Source organism: Pecten maximus, unplaced genomic scaffold (genome assembly GCF_902652985.1).
Source record: "Pecten maximus unplaced genomic scaffold, xPecMax1.1, whole genome shotgun sequence".
Taxonomy (NCBI): domain Eukaryota; kingdom Metazoa; phylum Mollusca; class Bivalvia; order Pectinida; family Pectinidae; genus Pecten; species Pecten maximus.
Genome location: NW_022979229.1, coordinates 1 through 14,755, shown reverse-complemented (window position 1 = coordinate 14,755; position 14,755 = coordinate 1). Strand labels below are relative to the sequence as shown.

General features: G+C 36.0%; 1 protein-coding gene across 1 annotated transcript in view; it reads right to left on the bottom strand.

Moving 5' to 3' along the window:
• The window catches only part of LOC117318360 (ankyrin-1-like), a gene marked incomplete at both ends in the record, with an annotated part of 43,089 nt that extends 33,846 nt beyond the window's left edge, over positions 1-9,243 (bottom strand). Inside the window, 3 exons of the mRNA XM_033873364.1 lie at positions 6,090-6,218; positions 8,589-8,717; positions 9,145-9,243. Coding sequence (XP_033729255.1) covers positions 6,090-6,218; positions 8,589-8,717; positions 9,145-9,243 — 357 coding nt within the window. The remainder of the gene's footprint in view (positions 1-6,089; positions 6,219-8,588; positions 8,718-9,144) is intronic.
• Positions 9,244-14,755: the final 5,512 nt, after the last annotated feature.

Below are 14,755 nucleotides of genomic sequence, written 5' to 3'. Positions count from 1 at the left end.
TACTTACCAGTTTAGTCTGTGTACTGGTATCTGATATACTTACCAGTTTAGTCTGTGTACTGGTATATGATATACATACCAGTTTAGTCTGTGTACTGGTATTTAATAAACTTACCAGTTTAGTCTGTGTACTGGTATATGATATACTTACCAGTTTAGTCTGTGTACTGGTATTTGGTATACTTACCAGTTTAGTCTGTGTACTGGTATATGATATACTTACCAGTTTAGTCTGTGTACTGGTATATGATATACTTACCAGTTTAGTCTGTGTACTGGTATATGATATACTTACCAGTTTAGTCTGTGTACTGGTATCTGATATACTTACCAGTTTAGTCTGTGTACTGGTATATGATATACTTACCAGTTTAGTCTGTGTACTGGTATATGATATACTTACCAGTTTAGTCTGTGTACTGGTATATGATATACTTACCAGTTTAGTCTGTGTACTGGTATATGATATACTTACCAGTTTACTCTGAGTACTGGTATATGATATACTTACCAGTTTAGTCTGTGTATTGGTATGTGATAAACTTACCAGTTTAGTCTGTGTACTGGTATGTGATATACTTACCAGTTTAGTCTGTGTACTGGTATGTGATAAACTTACCAGTTTAGTCTGTGTACTGGTATTTGATATACTTACCAGTTTAGTCTGTGTACTGGTATCTGATAAACTTACCAGTTTAGTCTGTGTACTGGTATATGATATACTTACCAGTTTAGTCTGTGTACTGGTATATGATATACTTACCAGTTTAGTCTGTGTACTGGTATATGATATACTTACCAGTTTAGTCTGTGTACTGGTATATGATATACTTACCAGTTTAGTCTGTGTACTGGTATTTGATATACTTACCAGTTTAGTCTGTGTATTGGTATTTGATAAACTTACCAGTTTAGTCTGTGTACTGGTATATGATATACTTACCAGTTTAGTCTGTGTACTGGTATGTGATATACTTACCAGTTTAGTCTGTGTATTGGTATTTGATATACTTACCAGTTTAGTCTGTGTACTGGTATATGATATACTTACCAGTTTAGTCTGTATACTGGTATATGATATACTTACCAGTTTAGTCTGTGTACTGGTATATGATATACTTACCAGTTTAGTCTGTGTACTGGTATATGATATACTTACCAGTTTAGTCTGTGTACTGGTATATGATATACTTACCAGTTTAGTCTGTGTACTGGTATCTGATATACTTACCAGTTTAGTCTGTGTACTGGTATATGATATACTTACCAGTTTAGTCTGTGTACTGGTATCTGATATACTTACCAGTTTAGTCTGTGTACTGGTATGTGATATACTTACCAGTTTAGTCTGTGTACTGGTATATGATATACTTACCAGTTTAGTCTGTGTACTGGTATATGATAAACTTACCAGTTTAGTCTGTGTACTGGTATATGATATACTTACCAGTTTAGTCTTTGTACTGGTATATGATATACTTACCAGTTTAGTCTGTGTACTGGTATCTGATATACTTACCAGTTTAGTCTGTGTACTGGTATATGATATACTTACCAGTTTAGTCTGTATACTGGTATATGATATACTTACCAGTTTAGTCTGTGTACTGGTATCTGATATACTTACCAGTTTAATCTGTGTACTGGTATATGATATACTTACCAGTTTAGTCTGTGTACTGGTATTTGATATACTTACCAGTTTAGTCTGTGTAGTGGTATGTAATATACTTACCAGTTTAGTCTGTGTACTGGTATATGATATACTTACCAGTTTAGTCTGTGTACTGGTATTTGATATACTAACCAGTTTAGTCTGTGTACTGGTATATGATATACTTACCAGTTTAGTCTGTGTACTGGTATATGATATACTTACCAGTTTAGTCTTTGTACTGGTATTTGATATACTTACCAGTTTAGTCTGTGTACTGGTATATAATGAACTAACCAGTTTAGTCTGTGTACTGGTATATGATATACTTACCAGTTTAGTCTGTGTACTGGTATTTGATAAACTTACCAGTTTAGTCTGTGTACTGGTATGTGATAAACTTACCAGTTTAGTCTGTGTACTGGTATATGATATACTTACCAGTTTAGTCTGTGTATTGGTATTTGATATACTTACCAGTTTAGTCTGTGTACTAGTATTTGATAAACTTACCAGTTTAGTCCGTGTACTGGTATATGATATACTTACCAGTTTAGTCTGTGTATTGGTATTTGATATACTTACCAGTTTAGTCTGTGTACTGGTATTTAATATACTTACCAGTTTAGTCCGTGTACTGGTATCTGATATACTTACCAGTTTAGTGTGTGTACTGGTATATGATATACTTACCAGTTTAGTCTGTGTACTGGTATGTGATATACTTACCAGTTTAGTCTGTGTACTGGTATATGATATACTTACCAGTTTAGTCTGTGTACTGGTATATGATATACTTACCAGTTTAGTCTGTGTACTGGTATATGATAAACTTACCAGTTTAGTCTGTATACTGGTATATGATATACTTACCAGTTTAGTCTGTGTACTGATATCTGATATACTTACCAGTTTAGTCTGTGTACTGGTATATGATATACTTACCAGTTTAGTCTGTGTACTGGTATATGATATACTTACCAGTTTATTCTGTGTACTGGTATATGATATACTTACCAGTTTAGTCTGTGTACTGGTATATGATATACTTACCAGTTTAATCTGTGTACTGGTATTTGATATACTTACCAGTTTAGTCTGTGTACTGGTATTAGATATACTTACCAGTTTAGTCTGTTTACTGGTATATGATATACTTACCAGTTTAGTCTGTGAACTGGTATATGATATACTTACCAGTTTAATCTGTGTACTGGTATTTAATGTACTTACCAGTTTAGTCTGTATATTGGTATTTGATATACTTACCAGTTTAGTCTGTGTACTGGTATATGATATACTTACCAGTTTAGTCTGTGTACTGGTATATGATATACTTACCAGTTTAGTCTGTGTACTGGTATTTGATATACTTACCAGTTTAGTCTGTGTACTGGTATATTATATACTTACCAGTTTAGTCTGTGTATTGGTATGTGATATACTTACCAGTTTAGTCTGTGTACTGGTATTTAATATACTTACCAGTTTAGTCTGTGTACTGGTATATGATATACTTACCAGTTTAGTCTGTATACTGGTATATGATATACTTACCAGTTTAGTCTGTGTACTGGTATTTGATATACTTACCAGTTTAGTCTTTGTACTGGTATATGATATACTTACCAGTTTAGTCTGTGTATTGGTATTTGATATACTTACCAGTTTAGTCTGTGTACTGGTATATGATATACTTACCAGTTTAGTCTGTGTATTGGTATTTGATATACTTTCCAGTTTAGTCTGTGTACTGGTATCTGATATACTTACCAGTTTAGTCTGTGTACTGGTATATAATGAACTTACCAGTTTAGTCTGTGTACTGGTATATGATATACTTACCAGTTTAGTCTATGTACTGGTATTTGATATACTTACCAGTTTAGTCTGTGTACTGGTATATAATATACTTATCAGTTTAGTCTGTGTACTGGTATATAATAAACTTACCAGTTTAGTCTGTGTACTGGTATATGATATACTTACCAGTTTAGTCTGTGTACTGGTATATGATATACTTACCAGTTTAGTCTGTGTACTGGTATTTGATATACTTACCAGTTTAGTCTGTGTACTGGTATATAATATACTTACCAGTTTAGTCTGTGTACTGGTATATGATATACTTACCAGTTTAGTCTGTGTACTGGTATATAATATACTTACCAGTTTAGTCTGTGTACTGGTATATAATAAACTTACCAGTTTAGTCTGTGTACTGGTATATGATATACTTACCAGTTTAGTCTGTGTACTGGTATATGATATACTTACCAGTTTAGTCTGTGTACTGGTATTTGATATACTTACCAGTTTAGTCTGTGTACTGGTATATGATATACTTACCAGTTTAGTCTGTGTACTGGTATCTGATATACTTACCAGTTTAGTCTGTGTACTGGTATCTGATATACTTACCAGTTTAGTCTGTGTACTGGTATATGATATACATACCAGTTTAGTCTGTGTACTGGTATTTAATAAACTTACCAGTTTAGTCTGTGTACTGGTATATGATATACTTACCAGTTTAGTCTGTGTACTGGTATTTGGTATACTTACCAGTTTAGTCTGTGTACTGGTATATGATATACTTACCAGTTTAGTCTGTGTACTGGTATATGATATACTTACCAGTTTAGTCTGTGTACTGGTATATGATATACTTACCAGTTTAGTCTGTGTACTGGTATCTGATATACTTACCAGTTTAGTCTGTGTACTGGTATATGATATACTTACCAGTTTAGTCTGTGTACTGGTATATGATATACTTACCAGTTTAGTCTGTGTACTGGTATATGATATACTTACCAGTTTAGTCTGTGTACTGGTATATGATATACTTACCAGTTTACTCTGGGTACTGGTATATGATATACTTACCAGTTTAGTCTGTGTATTGGTATGTGATAAACTTACCAGTTTAGTCTGTGTACTGGTATGTGATATACTTACCAGTTTAGTCTGTGTACTGGTATGTGATAAACTTACCAGTTTAGTCTGTGTACTGGTATTTGATATACTTACCAGTTTAGTCTGTGTACTGGTATCTGATAAACTTACCAGTTTAGTCTGTGTACTGGTATATGATATACTTACCAGTTTAGTCTGTGTACTGGTATATGATATACTTACCAGTTTAGTCTGTGTACTGGTATATGATATACTTACCAGTTTAGTCTGTTTACTGGTATTTGATATACTTACCAGTTTAGTCTGTGTATTGGTATTTGATAAACTTACCAGTTTAGTCTGTGTACTGGTATATGATATACTTACCAGTTTAGTCTGTGTACTGGTATGTGATATACTTACCAGTTTAGTCTGTGTATTGGTATTTGATATACTTACCAGTTTAGTCTGTGTACTGGTATATGATATACTTACCAGTTTAGTCTGTATACTGGTATATGATATACTTACCAGTTTAGTCTGTGTACTGGTATATGATATACTTACCAGTTTAGTCTGTGTACTGGTATATGATATACTTACCAGTTTAGTCTGTGTACTGGTATATGATATACTTACCAGTTTAGTCTGTGTACTGGTATCTGATATACTTACCAGTTTAGTCTGTGTACTGGTATATGATATACTTACCAGTTTAGTCTGTGTACTGGTATCTGATATACTTACCAGTTTAGTCTGTGTACTGGTATGTGATATACTTACCAGTTTAGTCTGTGTACTGGTATATGATATACTTACCAGTTTAGTCTGTGTACTGGTATCTGATATACTTACCAGTTTAGTCTGTGTACTGGTATATGATATACTTACCAGTTTAGTCTGTATACTGGTATATGATATACTTACCAGTTTAGTCTGTGTACTGGTATCTGATATACTTACCAGTTTAATCTGTGTACTGGTATATGATATACTTACCAGTTTAGTCTGTGTACTGGCATGATATACTTACCAGTTTAGTCTGTGTAGTGGTATGTAATATACTTACCAGTTTAGTCTGTGTACTGGTATATGATATACTTACCAGTTTAGTCTGTGTACTGGTATTTGATATACTAACCAGTTTAGTCTGTGTACTGGTATATGATATACTTACCAGTTTAGTCTGTGTACTGGTATATGATATACTTACCAGTTTAGTCTTTGTACTGGTATCTGATATACTTACCAGTTTAGTCTGTGTACTGGTATATGATATACTTACCAGTTTAGTCTGTGTACTGGTATATGATATACTTACCAGTTTAGTCTGTGTACTGGTATTTAATGTACTTACCAGTTTAGTCTGTGTACTGGTATATGATATACTTACCAGTTTAGTCTGTGTACTGGTATATGATAAACTTACCAGTTTAGTCTGTGTACTGGTATGTGATATACTTACCAGTTTAGTCTGTGTACTGGTATGTGATATACTTACCAGTTTAGTGTGTGTACTGGTATTTGATATACTTACCAGTTTAGTCTGTGTACTGGTATCTCCATCGTACTCCAGTAGTAGCCTGGTGATGTCTGTATCCTCAAACTCACTGTGCGCCATGTTTTTAGTGAGTTCTGCCACATAGTGTACAGATGTCTCCCCCTCCTGTATTGACACCAAAGTAACATCAAACATGTCCCCAAACTTCCTCTCCCCCTCCTGTATTAACCTTAAAGTAACATCAAACATGTTCCCAAACTTCCTCTCACCCTCCTGTATTAACACCAAAGTAACATCAAACATGTCCCCAAACTTCCTCTCACCCTCCTGTATTAACACCAAAGTAACATCAAACATGTTCCCAAACTTCCTCTCCCCCTCCTGTATTAACACCAAAGTAACATCAAACATGTCCCCAAACTCCCTCTCACCCTCCTGTATTAACACCAAAGTAACATCAAACATGTCCCCAAACTTCCTCTCCCCCTCCTGTATTAACACCAAAGTAACATCAAACATGTTCCCAAACTTCCTCTCCCCTCCTGTATTAACACCAAAGTAACATCAAACATGTTCCCAAACTTCCTCTCCCCCTCCTGTATTAACACCAAAGTAACATCAAACATGTTCCCAAACTTCCTCTCCCCCTCCTGTATTAACACCAAAGTAACATCAAACATGTTCCCAAACTTCCTCTCCCCCTCCTGTATTAACACCAAAGTAACATCAAACATGTTCCCAAACTTCCTCTCCCCCTCCTGTATTAACACCAAAGTAACATCAAACATGTTCCCAAACTTCCTCTCCCCCTCCTGTATTAACACCAAAGTAACATCAAACATGTTCCCAAACTTCCTATCAACATCTCTACACTATATTTATTCTCAATGTCGGTATTAGTTTTGAACTTGGTTGGTAAACCCGTATTGACTTTCCAAATATCAATCCAATTAACTCTTAATAGCTCATTTTAAATGTCGCTTTTAAACAGAAATGATTGAAATCAAGTTATCTGGTCATTGTACGGACAATAACTATATAAGATACGTTGTAAGTAATGTGTACCAGTATTTTGACTTTGTGTAGACAATAACTATATAAGATACGTTGTAAGTATCGAGTACCAGTGTTATATAAGATACGGTGTAAGTATCGAGTACCAGTATTTTGACTTTGTGTAGACAATAACTATATAAGATACGTTGTAAGTATCGAGTACCAGTGTTATATAAGATACGGTGTAAGTATCGAGTACCAGTGTTATATAAGATACGGTATAAGTATCGAGTACCAGTGTTATATAAGATACGTTGTAAGTATCGAGTACCAGTGTTATATAAGATACGGTGTAAGTATCGAGTACCAGTGTTATATAAGATACGTTGTAAGTATCGAGTACCAGTGTTATATAAGATACGTTGTAAGTATCGAGTACCAGTGTTATATAAGATACGTTGTAAGTATCGAGTACCAGTGTTATATAAGATACGTTGTAAGTATCGAGTACCAGTGTTATATAAGATACGGTGTAAGTATCGAGTACCAGTGTTATATAAGATACGCTGTAAGTATCGAGTACCAGTGTTATATAAGATACGCTGTAAGTAATGTGTACCAGTATTTTGACTTTGTGTAGACAATAACTATATAAGATACGTTGTAAGTATCGAGTACCTGTATTTTGACTTTGTGTAGACAATAACTATATAAGATACGTTTTAAGTAATGTGTACCAGTATTTTGACTTTGTGTAGACAATAACTATATAAGATACGGTGTAAGTAATGTGTACCAGTATTTTGACTTTGTGTAGACAATAACTATATAAGATACGGTGTAAGTATCGAGTACCAGTGTTATATAAGATACGGTGTAAGTATCGAGTACCAGTGTTATATAAGATACGCTGTAAGTATCGAGTACCAGTGTTATATAAGATACGCTGTAAGTATCGAGTACCAGTGTTATATAAGATACGGTGTAAGTATCGAGTACCAGTGTTATATAAGATACGGTGTAAGTATCGAGTACCAGTATTTTGACTTTGTGTAGACAATAACTATATAAGATACGCTGTAAGTATCGAGTACCAGTGTTATATAAGATACGCTGTAAGTATCGAGTACCAGTGTTATATGAGATACGTTGTAAGTATCGAGTACCAGTGTTATATAAGATACGGTATAAGTATCGAGTACCAGTGTTATATAAGATACGGTGTAAGTATCGAGTACCAGTGTTATATAAGATACGGTGTAAGTATCGAGTACCAGTGTTATATAAGATACGTTGTAAGTATCAAGTACCAGTGTTATATAAGATACGTTGTAAGTATCGAGTACCAGTGTTATATAAGATACGGTGTAAGTATCGAGTACCAGTGTTATATAAGATACGGTGTAAGTATCGAGTACCAGTGTTATATAAGATACGCTGTAAGTATCGAGTACCAGTGTTATATAAGATACGTTGTAAGTATCGAGTACCAGTGTTATATAAGATACGGTGTAAGTATCGAGTACCAGTGTTACTTACCCAGTTGTGTTGATTAACCAACATGACAGCATCAATGCGTGACTTGTGTTTTGTGACGTAGAGTAAAAGTTCCTTTGTAACCTCAAGATGACAGTGACGCACAGCTACGTGGAGAGGCGTCTCACCAATCTGTGTGTAAAACCTCATTCTCTTTAACATATATGTGTGCAACTCTTAATTTAAAACAATGTGTAAAAAAGAAATTATATGAAAAGAATTGCCCTCTAAATGGGACAATGTTTTGCTAATTTACTGAACTTGATCTCTTGCCTGTTGACATTGGCCTTTTACTGACATTTATACCATAACTGACCTTGACCTTATCACTGTATTTGTTAATCATAATGACCTTGGCTACATATTTGTGTACTGACTAACCTTGACATTGTACTCATTTACTGATTTACCTTGACATTGTATTTGTATACTGACTGACCTTGACCTTATACTGTTTATTTTGACTAACCTTGGCTGAACATGTTTGCTGTGACTACATAACCATGACCTTGTAATATTTACTGTGACTGATCATGACCTTGTAATGTCTGTGACTGACCTTGGACTGTTGAGTAGGGTTTCCTCCATCCTCAAGCAGAGCAATCACCATCTTCAACTGGCCATATCGAGCAGCTATATGCATGGCTGTCTCACCGTTCTGTCAAAAGGAATTACATTATTTTAACAAATGTACACATTCACACCTGTCCATAGATCTGACAGGAGAACCAATAGTCCTATATAGTCATGTACACACTCACACCTGTCCATAGATCTGACAGGAGAACCAATAGTCCTATATAGTCGTGTACACACTCAAACCTGTCCATAGGTCTGACAGGAGAACCAATAGTCCTATATAGTTATGTATACACACAAACCTGTCCATAGATCTGACAGGAGAACCAATAGTCCTATATAGTCATGTACACACTCACACCTGTCCATAGATCTGACAGGAGAACCAATAGTCCTATATAGTTATGTATACACTCAAACCTGTCCATAGATCTGACAGGATAACCAATAGTCCTATATAGTCATGTACACACTCAAACCTGTCCAGAGATCTGACAGAGAACCAATAGTCCTATATAGTCATGTATACACACAAACCTGTCCATAGATCTGACAGGAGAACCAATAGTCCTTTATAGTCATGTACACACTCAAACCTGTCCATATATCTGACAGGAGAACCAATAGTCCTATATAGTCATGTATACACTCAAGTCTGTCCATAGATCTGACAGGAGAACCAATAGTCCTATATAGTTATGTATACAATCAAACCTGTCCATAGATCTGACAGGAGAACCAATAGTCATATACAAAATGTATAGTCATGTATACACACAAACCTGTCCATAGATCTGACAGGAGAACCAATAGTCCTATATAGTCATGTATACACTCAAACCTGTCCATAGATCTGACAGGAGAACCAATAGTCCTATATAGTTGTGTATACACTCAAAACTGTCCATAGATCTGACAGGAGAACCAATAGTCCTATATAGTCATGTATACACTCAAACCTGTCCATAGATCTGACAGGAGAACCAATAGTCCTATATAGTTGTGTATACACTCAAAACTGTCCATAGATCTGACAGGAGAACCAATAGTCCTATATAGTCATGTATACAATCAAACCTGTCCATAGATCTGACAGGAGAACCAATAGTCCTATATAGTCGTGTATACACTCAAACCTGTCCATAGATCTGACAGGAGAACCAATAGTCCTATATAGTCATGTATACACACAAACCTGTCCATAGATCTGACAGGAGAACCAATAGTCCTATATAGTCATGTATACACACAAACCTGTCCATAGATCTGACAGGAGAACCAATAGTCCTATATAGTCATGTATACACTCAAGTCTGTCCATAGATCTGACAGGAGAACCAATAGTCCTATATAGTTATGTATACACTCAAATCTGTCCATAGATCTGACAGGAGAACCAATAGTCCTATATAGTCATGTACACATTCAAACCTGTCCATAGATCTGACAGGAGAACCAATAGTCCTATATAGTCATGTATACACACAAACCTGTCCATAGATCTGACAGAAGTACCAATAGTCCTATATAGTCATGTATACACACAAACCTGTCCATAGATCTGACAGGAGAACCAATAGTCCCATATAGTCATGTATACACTCAAGTCTGTCAATAGATCTGACAGGAGAACCAATAGTCCTATATAGTCATGTACACATTCAAACCTGTCCATAGATCTGACAGGAGAACCAATAGTCCTATATAAGTCATGTATACACACAAACCTGTCCATAGATCTGACAGGAGAACCAATAGTCCTATATAGTCATGTATACATTCAAACCTGTCCATAGATCTGACAGGAGAACCAATAGTCCTATATAGTCATGTATACACTCAAGTCTGTCCATAGATCTGACAGGAGAACCAATAGTCCTATATAGTCATGTATACACTCAAACCTGTCCATAGATCTGACAGGAGAACCAATAGTCCTATATAGTCATGTATACACTCAAACCTGTCCATAGATCTGACAGGAGAACCAATAGTCCTATATAGTCGTGTATACACTCAAGTCTGGCCATATATCTGACAGGAGAACCAATAGTCCTATATAGTCGTGTATACATTCAAACCTGTCCATAGATCTGACAGGAGAACCAATAGTCCTATATAGCCATGTATACACACAAACCTGTCCATAGATCAGACAGGAGAACCAATAGTCCTATATAGTTATGTATATGTATACACTCAAACCTGTCCATCGATCTGACAGGAGAACCAATAGTCATATATAGTCATGTATACACACAAACCTGTCCATAGATCTGACAGGAGAACCAATAGTCCTATATAGTCATGTATACACTCAAGTCTGTCCATAGATCTGACAGGAGAACCAATAGTCCTATATAGTCATGTATACACTCAAACCTGTCCATAGATCTGACAGGAGAACCAATAGTCCTATATAGTCATGTACACACTCAAGTCTGTCCATAGATCTGACAGGAGTACCAATAGTCCTATATAGTCATGTATACATACAAACCTGTCCATAGATCTGACAGGAGAACCAATAGTCATATATAGTCATGTATACACTCAAACCTGTCCATAGATCTGACAGGAGAACCAATAGTCCTATATAGTCATGTATACACTCAAACCTGTCCATAGATCTGACAGGAGAACCAATAGTCCTATATAGTTATGTATACACTCAAACCTGTCCATAGATCTGACAGGAGAACCAATAGTCCTATATAGTCATGTACACACTCAAACCTGTCCATAGATCTGACAGGAGAACCGATAGTCCTATATAGTCATGTACACACTCAAACCTGTCCATAGATCTGACAGGAGAACCAATAGTCCTATATAGTCATGTATACATACAAACCTGTCCATAGATCTGACAGGAGAACCAATAGTCCTATATAGTCATGTATACACTCAAACCTGTCCATTGATCTGACAGGAGAACCAATAGTCCTATATAGTCATGTATACACACAAACCTGTCCATAGATCTGACAGGAGAACCAATAGTCCTATATAGTTATGTATACACTCAAATCTGTCCATAGATCTGACAGGAGAACCGATAGTCCTATATAGTCATGTACACACTCAAGTCTGTCAATAGATCTGACAGGAGAACCAATAGTCCTATATAGTCATGTATACATACAAACCTGTCCATAGATCTGACAGGAGAACCAATAGTCCTATATAGTCATGTATACACTCAAACCTGTCCATAGATCTGACAGGAGAACCAATTGTCCTATATAGTTATGTATACACTCAAATCTGTCCATAGATCTGACAGGAGAACCAATAGTCCTATATAGTCATGTACACATTCAAACCTGTCCATAGATCTGACAGGAGAACCAATAGTCCTATATAGTCATGTATACACACAAACCTGTCCATAGATCTGACAGAAGTACCAATAGTCCTATATAGTCATGTATACACACAAACCTGTCCATAGATCTGACAGGAGAACCAATAGTCCTATATAGTCATGTATACACTCAAGTCTGTCAATAGATCTGACAGGAGAACCAATAGTCCTATATAGTCATGTACACATTCAAACCTGTCCATAGATCTGACAGGAGAACCAATAGTCCTATATAGTCGTGTATACATTCAAACCTGTCCATAGATCTGACAGGAGAACCAATAGTCCTATATAGTCATGTATACATACAAACCTGTCCATAGATCTGACAGGAGAACCAATAGTCCTATATAGTCATGTACACACTCAAGTCTGTCCATAGATCTGACAGGAGTACCAATAGTCCTATATAGTCATGTATACATACAAACCTGTCCATAGATCTGACAGGAGAACCAATAGTCCTATATAGTCATGTATACACTCAAGTCTGTCCATAGATCTGACAGGAGAACCAATAGTCCTATATAGTCATGTATACACACAAACCTGTCCATAGATCTGACAGGAGAACCAATAGTCCTATATAGTCGTGTATACACTCAAACCTGTCCATAGATCTGACAGGAGAACCAATAGTCCTATATAGTCATGTATACACACAAACCTGTCCATAGATCTGACAGGAGAACCAATAGTCCTATATAGTCATGTACACATTCACACCTGTCCATAGATCTGACAGGAGAACCAATAGTCCTATATAGTCATGTATACACACAAACCTGTCCATAGATCTGACAGGAGAACCAATAGTCCTATATAGTCATGTATACATTCAAACCTGTCCATAGATCAGACAAGAGAACCAATAGTCCTATATAGTCATGTATACACTCAAACCTGTCCATAGATCTGACAGGAGAACCAATAGTCCTATATAGTCATGTACACACTCAAACCTGTCCATAGATCTGACAGGAGTACCAATAGTCCTATATAGTCATGTATACACTCAAACCTGTCCATAGATCTGACAGGAGAACCAATAGTCATATATAGTCATGTACACACTCAAACCTGTCCATAGATCTGACAGGAGAACCAATAGTCCTATATAGTCGTGTATACACTCAAACCTGTCCATAGATCTGACAGGAGAACCAATAGTCCTATATAGTCGTGTATACACTCAAACCTGTCCATAGATCTGACAGGAGAACCAATAGTCCTATATAGTCATGTACACACTCAAACCTGTCCATAGATCTGACAGGAGAACCAATAGTCCTATATAGTCATGTATACACACAAACATGTCCATAGATCTGACAGGAGAACCAATAGTCATATATAGTCATGTATACACTCAAACCTGTCCATAGATCTGACAGGAGAACCAATAGTCCTATATAGTCATGTATACGCACAAACCTGTCCATAGATCTGACAGGAGAACCAATAGTCATATATAGTCATGTATACACTCAAACCTGTCCATAGATCTGACAGGAGAACCAATAGTCCTATATAGTCATGTATACACACAAACCTGTCCATAGATCTGACAGGAAAACCAATAGTCCTATATAGTCATGTATACACACAAACCTGTCCATAGATCTGACAGGAGAACCAATAGTCCTATATAGTTATGTATACACTCAAACCTGTCCATAGATCTGACAGGAGAACCAATAGTCCTATATAGTCCTGTACACACTCAAACCTGTCCATAGATCTGACAGGAGAACCAATAGTCCTATATAGTCATGTATACACACAAACCTGTCCATAGATCTGACAGAATAGTCCTATATAGTCATGTATACACACATACCTGTCCATAGATCTGACAGGAGAACCAATAGTCCTATATAGTCATGTATACACACAAACCTGTCCATAGATCTGACAGGAGAACCAATAGTCCTATATAGTTATGTATACACACAAACCTGTCCATAGATCTGACAGGAGAACCAATAGTCCTATATAGTCGTGTATACACTCAAACCTGTCCATAGATCTGACAGGAGAACCAATAGTCCTTTTTAAAAAAGGGCCTGGAAACAACATCAAAAACCTTGTTCCCCATTTTTGGAAAAATTAATTAGAGAACCAAAAGTCCTATTATCATGTTAAACAAATTCAAAACTGGTTTCTAAATTTGATTTTTAAACAGGAGAACCCAAAATCCAATATATAATCAAGTATCCCCAAA